General features: G+C 31.3%; 1 protein-coding gene across 4 annotated transcripts in view; it reads right to left on the bottom strand.

Annotated features, from left to right (window-relative positions):
- The window catches only part of LOC106465299 (von Willebrand factor A domain-containing protein 8-like), a 116896-nt gene extending 104430 nt beyond the window's left edge, over window positions 1–12466 (bottom strand). The window contains exons 1-7 of one of the 4 annotated variants that reach the window (XM_022393168.1): window positions 12344–12466; window positions 8185–8315; window positions 6348–6428; window positions 4366–4467; window positions 3947–4021; window positions 3451–3561; window positions 2454–2621 (exon numbers count right to left, since the gene is read on the bottom strand). In XM_022393168.1, the coding sequence (XP_022248876.1) occupies window positions 2454–2513 (60 nt within the window). In that variant the 5' untranslated portion in view covers window positions 2514–2621; window positions 3451–3561; window positions 3947–4021; ... (2 more) ...; window positions 8185–8315; window positions 12344–12466. Of the gene's footprint in view, window positions 1–2453; window positions 2622–3450; window positions 3562–3946; window positions 4022–4365; window positions 4468–6347; window positions 6429–6977; window positions 7066–8184; window positions 8316–12343 lie in introns of those variants that run through there. The other 3 variants (XM_013925504.2, XM_022393167.1, XM_022393166.1) reach the window with 3 other exon arrangements.
- Window positions 12467–13300: the final 834 nt, after the last annotated feature.

Raw genomic sequence — 13300 nt, 5'->3', positions numbered from 1 at the left:
AAAAATTCTCTACTTTGGCTCTCTGTATCTTCAGTAATACAATGGCAGTTGTGCTTACATAACCTTTTGACGCATACATTTCAAAGTTCTCTAAATGAATGCAATTGAAACAAGTAATAATTTTTTCAACCCCTGACAGGTGCCATGCCAACCTTCAACAATTTTATTTGAGCTTTATAGCCTACATGTGGATGTTACATAAGCATGTGTAGAGTCATTAGAAAGAATGCATTTTACACTATAATCTAACAGTTCTCATCATGGAGTACATGAACTGACTGTAGTATTGTTGGCTGCTTGATCAACTATAGCACTTACTGTTGTTTCTTACTTAAATATGCTATAGTTATAGATACAGTTTAAATGGTATTTAGGTCTTACTATTATATTTTAGTTAATTATGTATTAGCTATGTTTTAATTGAAAGGTTTAAACATTTTTTAAATATCCATCATACTTTGAATCAGTTCTCAAGACTTACAATATTATGCAGTGCACAAAAATTTTGTTGAAGGGTTGCGCATGTCTGCCAGAGACACTGTAATATGCCTCAAGGGCACTGTTGACTTGTGTCAAGATAAATAATAAGTGGTAAAGGACAAGAAAGGAAAATAAAACATTAAAAATGAACTATATGTGAAAAGGAAAAGACATGAAATTATGAATTTAACAAAAGCCAAACCTTTAAAGATATTCTACAAAAACTTAAAAAGTATGTATATTTTTTTTCTGTTTCCTAATTTTAATTATTTCATTGCATTGTAGGTTGATGATAATAGCTAGAGTTAGTGATATGTTAGAGAAAATGAAAAATAAACATACACATTTACCTTGAACAAATTTTTGATATTCATTTAGGAGGTTCTAGAGGTTACGCAAATGAAATATGAAAACTATAAGATGAAAAAAAGTATTTTTATACTTAAAATGAAAACAATTTTGCACACAACATATTTTAATAGTTTGAGTGCAAATAACTACTATAGATAAATAACATTATTATTAGAAAGACGTAATTAAAATAATGTCATTCTTTGTGTACAAAATACTTACAAACTTTAACAAAATCTTGTGAGGTTTTGTGGGGAACACTCAGAGTTACCATATGTTTTTCGCATAAATGTCCTTCCCCAGTTGAAGTGATACACACTGAATCAACCTGAGGTGAATGGGTTAAACTGATTTCAGTATTTGCTATCTCCTTAACCCTCTGAACTCAATGAACCTTTAAACCCCTTTCTGTGCGTGTCATGAGATTTTACTGAGTTAATTTCAACATGGAATTAAACCACTTTTCTATAATCGTATTTTAATGAAATTACTATTATCAAGTACATAATAATTTAAGGTTTTATACTATCTGAGTTTTTGCTGTAACGTGATCCACTGTGGTTAAAATTCTCAAGTTTAAGAGGTCTTAGACAAGAAACTATAAGTTCCCAATTAAGACTGTTGGTACAGACGGTCAAAGTACAGTTCCAGCTGTCTCTCATTAGCTGGGGGGAAACTTCCAAGAATTTCTCTCGGGGTGAAACAACATTCTAATATTTAAGTCAGCCACGCCCACTCGCCCTATAATAAACAACATAGCATGGATCTTAGGATAATGAATAAAAGACAAAGAATTGGAAAGGGAAATTAAAAATACACTACAAGTGAAAAGATAAAGACGTAAAATTATGAATATGACAAAAAGAAATATTTAAACTATTCTTAAAAAATTTAAAAGGTATGTACTTACTTCCATTTCTTAATTTTAAACATTTTAATGTACTGTACATTAAAGATGATATCTGGAGTTAATGATATAATAGGGAAAGTTGGAAAACAAAATATAAAAATTTACTTTAAAAAACTTTTGATATTCATTTAGGAGGTTCTAGAGATTGAGCAAATGAAATGTGAAAACTGTGAGATAGGAAATAGTATTTTTATACTCAAAATAAAATTCACATTGAATGTGACCTATTCAGATTAAATAATGAATGTTTTATTATAAATAGTAGAAAAAATCAAAATTAAATATCTTATTTTTCTAAAAGTACATAATCTTAGGACTGTTCAAGACAAATTTGAAAATATTTCATCAACTAGTTTTATTTTTATAAAGAACTTTCACGAAAGTCGCATACCTACTTACAATTTAAGTAGATCGCAGTCAAAGGGTTAATGTTGAAAGCCACTGGTAATGCTGATTGTGAAGTAAAAAGTAAATTTCAACTTATAAAAATTAGTGTTAATCTATACTTGCAGCACATTGTGCATGACTTTTTGCACATTTTGAAAGTATTGCTGTTTATGTGTAACTGATATTAAAACAATGCTCACAGAGCAAGAGAAGATAGAAAAATGTTTAAGAATTATTCTTGTACAAAATTACGTATATATTACACATTTATGTTTCTTTCACAATGTGTACCTAATTATGCATGAAATAACACAAAAGAAAGTACCAGCAGAAGTTTATCATAACGAACGGGATGGACAAGGAAACGTCCATCTTCCAATTGCATCTCACGATTCTCCAAAAGGTTATTCAATACAGGAAGAACATTCCTCTCTGCTTTCTCAATCCCATCAAGCAGCAGCACTCTTCCTTCTATAGCAGCTTTTACAGCACTCTGAAGCAGAAAATGTCCCACTTAAAAGTGAAGTAACTTATATAGCTTTCAGACAAATGTGAACATTTCAGTAGGAGAGTTTAAATATTAAAAAAAAAGAAGTTAAATTAACCTGTCATTTCTGTATAACTAATTAATATTTACCTTCAGTACTCATGTTTTACTTTTTACAAAGGCAATGCATCTGTTTAATCATCACTTTTGTACAAGAAAAGAGCTAACATAAAACAATTAGAGACAGAGGACACCTTTAACACACACTTTGGTTGGGAGTTGTCTACTAGCTGATGATATCTAAAGTTTCACATCACATGTCAACATGATGTGGATAAGGATGTCATTGCTCAGAATTAATAAAGGATATAAATCTAACTGCAGAGGAATTATTTTTGGCAGCCTACTACAAAATTTATAAATTAATAGTAGGTTATTTTCAGGAGCAGTGCTAGGTCTTGGCAACAAATAAAATAAAGCAAATTCAATATCTTAAGAAAAGTAAATGTAATGATAACAAACATAACAAAGAAAACATTAAAATTATTTGTAAGTAAAACTAAATATACAATTTCATTTTATTTTTTATAGTACAGAAATTCACAATTATACACTGTCCAAGTCACCAGTATGTGAAGCCAAACAACAGAATTTACTAAGAAAGTATTCTTGTTATGATGTGCTTAAGTATTTGCAACAAAAGAAAACTCTAGGTATACTATTTCACCATTGACTGTAAATCATTGAATTAAAATAACATACACTTTTTTTTCACTAATTATTTAAAGTTTTTACACCAACTATATCCTTGAAAAAAAAAGTTTTAAATCACGACCTGATCAATGTAATGAGCACTGCTAGATGTAATCTCTCTTCTCTGTTTCAGGTCAGTGTCTGTAGTGTCTCGAGATAAAGCCACATACTCTACTTCCTGCTTTGTCAATTCCTACAATAAATCAGTTAGAAATTACCATCATAAGATAATTTAATCACAGGTGAATATCAGTAAGAGCAGGTATAAACCATCAGATAATTAGGATTTAACATGAGAATAAAACATATCTACAAAATAAATCACTACAGAAGCACACAATTTATAATTTGGAAACAAAAAGATAATTATAAAAAAGAGAAGTGGTATTAAAGTTAAAAATTATTCATTGCATTTTTAAATTGTGTAACAAGTCCACAAAGGTCAATTGAATAAAGAATTTTAAGTCACACAGCCCTACTGAACTGCAATGTCATATAACATCACAGTGCTTTGATCTGTTTCAGTCACAGGATAACACTAAAAAACTCTACTACAATAAAACTAATTAAGTTCTTACCAAATACTGCAAGGCAAAAACCCTTCGTCTTGGACCAGGTGGACCAAGTAAGAAAATGTCTTGTCCCAAAGCATCCTATATTAAAATTTATTTCCTTTATTCATCTAACATATTCGGTAGCATTGGTCAACAGATTATTCAGCTTTTAAAATAATATCTGTAACATTACAAAATGATACAAACTATTTTGTTAAGCACACTAAATTAAACTATGGTTAAAATCTCAAAAATTAACGTTTATAAAATAAAAGAATGATCAGTTGAAAAATAATATTTAATATTTTCCACTATTATATATTTAGAATCTTCATACTTTTTTAAGTGCTGTTATGAAAATAAGAGTTAATGTAGTTTTCAATATCTTAGCTTAATGTTTTATTGTTTACAATAAAAATATAAGTTACTGAAATTATAATTACTTGTTGTCAATTCAAAGTGAAGATCAATATTAAACATACAGTCTACCTTCTGAAGCATCCATCGTAAATGTTCAAGAACAGATCTAGGCAACCTGGCAGGCACTATATAAAATCATATCATTTCAGTTTTATTCATTAGTATAAGTATCTTTTTACAAATATGTAAATATACAGGAACAATGTGAATTACAAGTTTAAGTTATATTTAATATCCAATGGTCACAATCACTGGATATAAATAAATATAATTATAAATATAATCTATCAAATATTTTGAAAAAAAAAAAGAATTTAAAAACTACTGAAATAAAATAAAACTATAAATATATTGTACCTTTTAAGAGAAAAAAAAAATAGGTGTATTTTATTGTAAAGAGTAACACTATTAGCCAATTTATTGCTATAGTGTTTTTTTTTTCTTTTTGACTAACAAAATCATTGTTGTGTGAGTGAGAACCAACATTTAATAATGGTAAAATATGTTGGCTGAGTATGATAACTTAGTTTAATGCAGTCAAAAGAAAAGATGTATTAATATGTATTCAGAGTTATGGGAGAAATGTCACTAAAATTTCCCAACACAGGATTTGTTTAGAGCTGTCTTACATACAGTTCTTGTCAGCAAGTTAAACCTAGTTCTTGCAAGGTCCTTAAATAATATTTCATAAAAAGTAAAACAAACATTTTCAGTTTTCCAATTTCTAAGAAATGTATTTCTTCTAACACAAAAAAATATTATTACTATAATTACAAAATAAGATTAACTGCCTAATGGTTAAAATTTGCTACAATGCACAATTCAAATTACACCAAAGCTTTAAAAAATATACAAAATAAAAAATACACATAAAGACATATAACTAACAAGAAGGCACTCAGTTTTAAATTAATTAAAACAAAAGGGTGACTGACTTATGGAATGAGTTGCCATTGGCAGGAATGGCGGCAAGCACTTTATATGAGTTCAACTTTAAGAGAGTAATTCATGAATTCAAAGGCAAGTTCAAATTTTTACCTCACTGATGAGTGGGTTTTCAAGGACAGCCTTGAAAGACCAAATGGTCCCTTGTTGTCCATACATTATGTTAACATGAAAGACAAAGCTACTTAAATTAATACTACATTTCAACAACTTTATATAAGATAAAAAACACAATATGGTACAACAGGTTAAGTTATATGATTTTTTCTAGTTATAAATCTACATAACAAGTTAACTGTACAAGTTTTAAACAACTGATATTAACTTGTTTTGTAACAAAAAGTACTAATTATTGAGAAGAATGACAAAGTGTTAAAGTTTGGAACTGGAACAAGGAAGTATTTTTTATGACCAGTCTATGAAGAAGCATTAGTTGTTATTTTTTCAAACTTAACAATCTCAAACACTCTGATCAAATAGTAATGAGCAATTATTAAACATATTGTAGTGTTTCAGTAAATACTAGGCTTAACTGCATTAGTAATTTTTTGTCAGTTACTTGTAGTTTGTAGCATGTACTTGTAAAAATGGGTTTATATGTCACTATCAGTAAATAAAATCTTAATCTAAAAATATCTTCAATTAGATTTACATTATTTTGCCTAAAGGTATTATTATTATAGATAAAGACTGATAACACACACACATAAAATACTCCAAACATGTTTTACTTTCACACCATTTGTGTCAAGCAGCAACCACAGTGTAGAATGTCATGTAGGAGAACAGAAATACAAAACTTAAATTAGTGTCTAATTAAAACTTCACCTACTGAAATAACATAACACTGTACATATATAATCATTAAAACATTTCTTTCAGTTGTTATTGAGAATATTATAAATGTATCTCTACTTTATATAATATTAACCGTTTTGTTTCAGGGTTAGATTTACACTTGGTAATCCAATAAAACTTTGAGGTTCTTGATCAGTCAAAAAAATATTTTCTATAATATCTATATTTCTTACATCCATGTTCATGTTTTTTTATAACTTACAATAGCCAACTGGAACCAGTTCAGGATGTTTAGGTGGTCTAACAACATGGGATGAATCTCCAATTCTAACTGTTACCTTACCTATACAACACACAAGAAATTTAGACAAATGCAATTAAACCATAGACAAATTAATATTTTAAATACTAAATCATTTGTTTAAAACGGTAATGTTAGATGCAGTAGTAGCCATAAAAAAAAAGTACACTGACAACTTCATCAGCTGTACAAAAGAAAGAGATGGTGTTTGGACAATATTGCACAGTAATTACAACCAGTAAGTACCTATACATGTAGTGTAAAAGGCAAAAAGAATGATTATAATTTATCTATTGATTCCAAGAATTAAAACAAATTAAATCTTTATGTAACATGTCTTAAGAGTAATCCTTCATAATTTTGAACATTACTTTTACAGCTATATGAGACTGAAACATTTGAGACATTTTATAAAAATTACAAATGCTTCTGTAACAAGAAATATAAATTTTCATACATATTCATGTATAACACATTTTTACATGTCAAGCAGAGAAGAGATGTACACATTAACATATAACCAATTGGAAGTTTTACAAGAACAGTTATCCAAATACGGAAATGGGAAGATAAATTAAAACATCAACTCACCAAGATGCAATCCAAGTTTTGACATATGAAATCGAAACCAGCAGTCTGACAACAAACAGATGCGACCATAGCAGGGACAAAGGCTACAGAATGTTTATGTTATCTTCACTAACTCGTGGAACTAAGCCACAGAGAAAATGGATGGTGGAACTTTGTTTGGAAGGAAAACATGAATAGATACATGCAAATAGACTGCTGTCTAACAACTGTTGACCAACACCAATTATCTTTTAGTCTTTGTTTTTATTCAATGATTCACCAGAATTAAACCACTTGGACAGAGGGTCTATTTGCAAACTAAGCCTGTAGTGCTAATTGAAAGATTGTGAGAAGACGTAGAAATGAGTATTTAATCTCATGTTTTCAGCTCAAAAGTCAGTTCTCCAGTGAAAAAACCAGTGACCAGTAGAATTGCTGTAATCCTGATTCCTGATCATGGCCATATTACAAAACTTGACAAATCTCTGCCATACAAATTCCTTATAAGTATAAATTGCTACTTTCTGTCTATTCTAGTAGTGTAGTTACAAAATGATGTATTATGTGTACAAATAATAAGATGATGTTGAAAGAGATCTCACTTGTAGACTTGGTAAGGTTTATCAAAGAAGTAATAGCTTTGTTAAAGGATACCTTAGAGGAAGTATTAACCAGATTACAGAAGTTAAACTATGTCTAAATATTTGATTGATAATTTGTTCAGTGTAGTTTCAGATTTGATAAGTATTATTGAAAGTCTAATTAATGAACAATTACTAGTTTAAAGGGAAGATCTCGATGTCTTTAATGAGGAACTGTTTTTGGATAGTTTTAATACTATGAATGTAGATGAATATTTGAATTAAAGTATTATATGTGTTCTGAATTTCTGCCTTTGAGTCAATTTTTTCTTTATTCTGACTGTGAACCTCCTCAATTTGGTGACTTGTGTACTCCACTCATGACTGCATACCTGGATTCAGTTAAATTCATTTGTGACTGGTGTTAAAGTAAAACCCCAAATGACTAGCTTATATGGCCTCCCATTACAAGATAAATGAAACACAACTCAAATTTTATTCATTTACTACTTATCTTTGTATCCTACAAAACTTGAAGTGCTTGAATATTTTTGGTTACAATTTGTAAGCAAAATGTCATTAGCTGAATAGTTATTTTGGCTGCTCTTGGGTATAATGTAAATGTAATTTCAATGAAAAGAGCTTACCAGTATCATTTTTTTTGGAAAATGTTCTATATAATGTTCTTTGTTTTACTCTCATCAGAAAATACTTAAACAAATGTGGTTTTAGGCACTGGAAATCCATACTTCTTCATGAGCATTTTATGAAGCTACATCTGCAAACAAGACAAGCATAGTAAAAAATTCTATTGTAATGTTTATAAAATTGTTAACTGAAACTGTAATAACAAATCATATGTAAATAGTAATTTATAACTTAATTATAGGTATGATAAAATATAAAAGTTAATACATTTCTTTGTTCTAACTAGGTCATTTATTATTTAGTTACTCAAGCAAAATAGTAATGGTATTGCTTCACTAAAGAATTATTAATCTATCACAGATGTATAGGTCAAATACATGTATGTATACTGTAGGTCACATTAACCAATACGGCAGAAAAAAAAACATTTTCCTTAATTGAAAATGTATTTCTGAAAGATACATTTTCATACAGAAAGCTATCTTCCCTGTGTGTCTACCTTAGAGACTTGCATGCCACTAGCTTTTAGGCAACTCCCAACTAACTCACAACACAACCTCCCTTCCCACAAGATCCTTCTATACTTTTGCACTTGTGATTTTCAGTTTGTGATGAGGCAAGGAATATTAAGTTGCACTGTAAGTGGGGAAAAAGGGTGTGAAAGGTATCTACTGGAGATACATTTACAGGTAAGGAAAATGTTAATTTCCAAGGCGATATACACACCGCTTCACAAAGAAAGCTAGAACACCACACTGAAATGGTGGAGAGTCTGGTGTGAAAGTTACATAGGTGAGCTCCCTTCAGGTATGGGTTGAATAAGAACATAGCCATCTGAAGATTGCCAACAAGAGGTCAGAAAGGCAATAGGTGTAGCATGGTTGAGGTGCATTCAGACCATACCAAGTACTTACTTCAACTCTACTATCAGATTTATTGTACTGGCACTGGCTGTGAGAGGAGGGCACAGAATACATGCCATGGTGTCTTTGTTGACACTAGCAGAAGGAGGATGTGATTTGTTTGTAAGTGTTCACCTCAACTCAACAAACAAGAGATTATTGTAAGTAGTTGGTGGATCACTCAGTCCAAAAACAGGTGGCATAGGGTTTGTGTCTTCCGGTCCATGGTAGGAGGAGAGTTCCATCCGACTTCACCCCATGACCAGGAAGCAGGGAGAAAAGTAACTTCTGTTCCAGCAACCCAGGCAGAGCATGTGTGCAGACCCAATACACAACCAAAACCAGGCCACCCAGGAACTTGACATCCAGGCAATGGTAGGAAGGAGGGAATGTAATGTGGTGGGTCAACTCTGGTCCAAAACCAGGTGGCATTGGTAATTTGTCATCCGGTCTGCTGTAGGAGGTGGATCCTAACCAATCATGTGTGTGAGGACTTGTGTGGTCTGATCCTATGCTGATCCAACACCAAACCACCCGGGAACCGACATGAAATCGGTGGTAGGATGGTAGACTTATGTTGGTTAGTCCTACCCCAATCCCTCCCACTGGTTGTGCCACCCTCGCACTGGTGTAGGACTTTTGCTACATAATAACGTCATTATGCAATAGTGCAAATCATAAGAAATCTCGTGAGTTTAGGTGGGAGTTGCCTAAAGGCTAGTGACATGCATATCTCTAAGGCAGACAAATGGGGGAAGATAGCTTTCTGTGCACAGAGATGTGTATCGCCTCAGAATTTGATCTTATACATTATATTTCTATCCTGTAATGTGTGGTTAAGAAGAATGAACACTGGATCTGAATTAGCAAACATTCATATGAGAACAGTTTAATAAGCACTTAAAAATAAACCATCTCTCCATACTGTGAAATTTTTTCAGCTCTAAGATACAATATAAAACTTAAGTTACTTAACAAAAATAAAGTGTACTAATCTAAGTCTTCTTTGTGCAACCCTGAGATGTCAGTGTACTTTTACCAATGCACTGAAAACATTAACAAACATATTATGAAATATAATGGCTTAGCTTTTCAAACATTGGCATTTACAAAATTGTTCATACAGAAGAATGGTAAGTACAACTTAAGATTATTTCTGTTTTGAGGAGATAACCTTCTTCGCAACATGATGAAGGTTTAAATAGTGTTTTGTAAAACACTGGTAGAATGATTGTAACCTGAAGAGGTGTAACTCCTGAAATACATGTATTCAAAAATGTAATGTTATAAGGTGATTAAGAACTTCCATGTGAAGAAGGGCTGCTTGTAGCATAAATCTTTAAACTTTTTTCTGCCACTCTGGGATTGACAAGGCATACTTATGAATATATTAACATATTGAAAATGTCTACAGCATATATGGTTTGGTTCTTCAAAAATCTATGTTTAAAAAAGAGTATGTTGTTAATAGCATGAAATTCATACTCACTGACTACTGCATTAATATCAATCATCTTTACTGATATTAGGCATAAACTTAAAAGATTGAAACACAAAACTTTAAGTTACAATAAAGCAACTACAAATGAGCATTCCATACTTATGAAATAATAAAATTGTTTTTTTTGGGGAGAAAAAATTTATCTATCATTCCACTTTTATCCCAGCGTAATATAATATGAATCAATTTCTGTAAACTTTTATTTAATGGAATATTTCACATTATAAAACCAATTTCTAGATTTAGATTTGTGTTGTATTTTTATGATTTCTTCTAAAAAAAAAAAATCCAAAATACACAGTAACTTGAGTAGGGTCTTGTACTAATAGCTATATCTGGCCTAATTGAAGAATTATTTCAAAGGAAAACTACTGTTACATAAGCATGAATTTGTTATGTCATGTTTGGTAATACTAAACTTGAGTAATATTTGCAGCACAATGAACAAAATTGAGAAAGTGGGATGTATATAACATTCACTGTTTAAAATTTTATTACACTATTCTGCAATTTTTAGAAAATACCAATACAATGTTATAATCAAACTCAAGTCATTAATAATGTAAGTGCAAACATTGAAATATTTTAAAAACATAATACTATGATAATAAAAGAGTAAACTCTTAGAGATGGATGGATGAAATATCAACAATGGAAAAAAACAGCACTACAACTAAACATTAGGATGGGAGAACGACTTTTGAGAAATGATACAGTAAGGCTAATATCTGATGATTATAGGATGGTTGGGTTATTAAATTCTACTTTTCTTCAGTTTTTACTAATGAAGATTTAAGCAAAATTCCTCAACCTTAATAATTACTAGATGACAAAAAGGTTGTACAAGATGACCACATTAATTCTGAACTTGTTAAGAAAAAATTGTGAGGTTTAGATTTACCCAAGGGTTTTGAAATAGATTAAGGAACAGGTATGTGAGTCACTTGCTACTATTTTTGCAAGACTTTGAATAACTGGCAGGTACCAGAAGATTGGAAGTTGGCTAATGTTACTCCTCTTTTTAAGAGAGGTGAAAAATATTGTCCCAGTAATTATAGTTCTATTAGTCTTACATCAGTAATAGGAAAAGTCTGTGAAAGTCTTAAAAAAAAGACACATTTAACAAAGTTTAAATTTTTTGTTGAATAGTCAGCATGGTTTCACTAGATGAAAATCTTGCCTTACTAATCTTCTGACATCCTTTGAAGAGGTTACTGCTTGTAAGTTATATAGATGAGGGAATGGGTGTGGATTTGCTGCATCTGGATTTACATAAAGCATTTTCGCATTTAATGGTGAAAATGGTAAGACTAGGAAACACAAGTATAAATTTTGGTAGAGTAGGTGTCATCTTCAACTAAGAGAGCTTTAATTTCCTAAAACAGTAAAAGGCTGGATGGCCTTTGGACAGGTTGCCTTCAGATGTGGTGGATGCAGTTAATTTATGAGAAAGCTTGATAAATATTTGAATGATAAAGGCTGGCTTTGAGTTTCTACTTCTAGTTCTAGTGTTTGGTCTACTTTCGTGGATAGGACGGCCTAAGTGGACCAAAAGGTCTCTTGTTGTCCTTTAATCACGTTATTGAATCAACTTATTATAAATTATTCTTAACTACAAACAAAGTTAAAAATATATTCAATTTTAAACCCTATGAATGTTCGGGCTGAGATTCTCTTCTCAGTTCTGACTTCGAGTTCTTTAGATAACTGCAAACCCAAAATTTTATATGTAATTTAATTAGGCAGAATATTTACCAATTGTATTTCACTTAGACTGATACTGTTAGAGAAGGTCCTAATCGCACCATGACGATTATACTTTAAATTATATTTATAGTAAACTTTCTATAACTGCAGTAGTATGAAAGGCGAGAAAAAGAAACATGATTTTTGCAGACGAGGCTGAAGTTGGCTTCTTATTCACGTAGCCTCTTAGGTGTGCGGCATCTTATTCACACACCTGTTTAGACTCATCACTAACCTACGAATTTAAAGGGTTGAATTACTTTAGGGTTCTTTTTTCTCTGCATATTATTCAATGGAGATATATCCTTTACAAAAACTATAAACCTTTAGCCGAGTTCAAAGTGGGTCTCATTGGTCAAAAAAAGAGTAAGGGATGGCGCACTTAGGCCACTTTTTTCTCTGTGTTACGTCTCCGTTTGTTAATTAACTTTCCGTAACTTCGTTCCGACGAAACTTTAGCGACACAAGTCCTTACTTAATAAAACTGGTTTATTCTTTCCGAATACAACTTTACGATACACTTCATTTCAATATTCGCGCTAAAACAAACACTATAACGAACTAACGTTAACTTCAACAATACCCTGTGACTGCAGTTAAATTACTCACTATCTACACACACACATTATTGTCCCGTCACGTTGTCACCCTCTTTTATATACCAGACTACCCTATATCTAGGAAATACTAGAGCATTCGCCAAGGTACAGGATAGTTCTAGAAAATAGGTGGCGCCACACCAGTCACGTGACCTCGATGACGCAACACTGCCCCCTCCTTAGTATTGTTTGTCCCGAACAATTGCCACTTACAATAAACCAATAACAATTAACAATAACTTAATTAAATGTACAGAATTACAATCACAAAATTGCAATTCGACAAAGTCTCTCAATTTTACGGGACGTATCTTCTTCCGTAACTGGTCTCCGTCTTGTTGGCTTCTGCTTCATGTGATGTTCATCT

The sequence above is a fragment of the Limulus polyphemus genome, unplaced genomic scaffold (assembly GCF_000517525.1).
Source record: "Limulus polyphemus unplaced genomic scaffold, Limulus_polyphemus-2.1.2 Scaffold1899, whole genome shotgun sequence".
Lineage (NCBI taxonomy): Eukaryota > Metazoa > Arthropoda > Merostomata > Xiphosura > Limulidae > Limulus > Limulus polyphemus.
The sequence above is the reverse complement of the archived record's forward strand: the minus strand, read 5'-3'. Positions and strand labels throughout refer to the sequence as shown.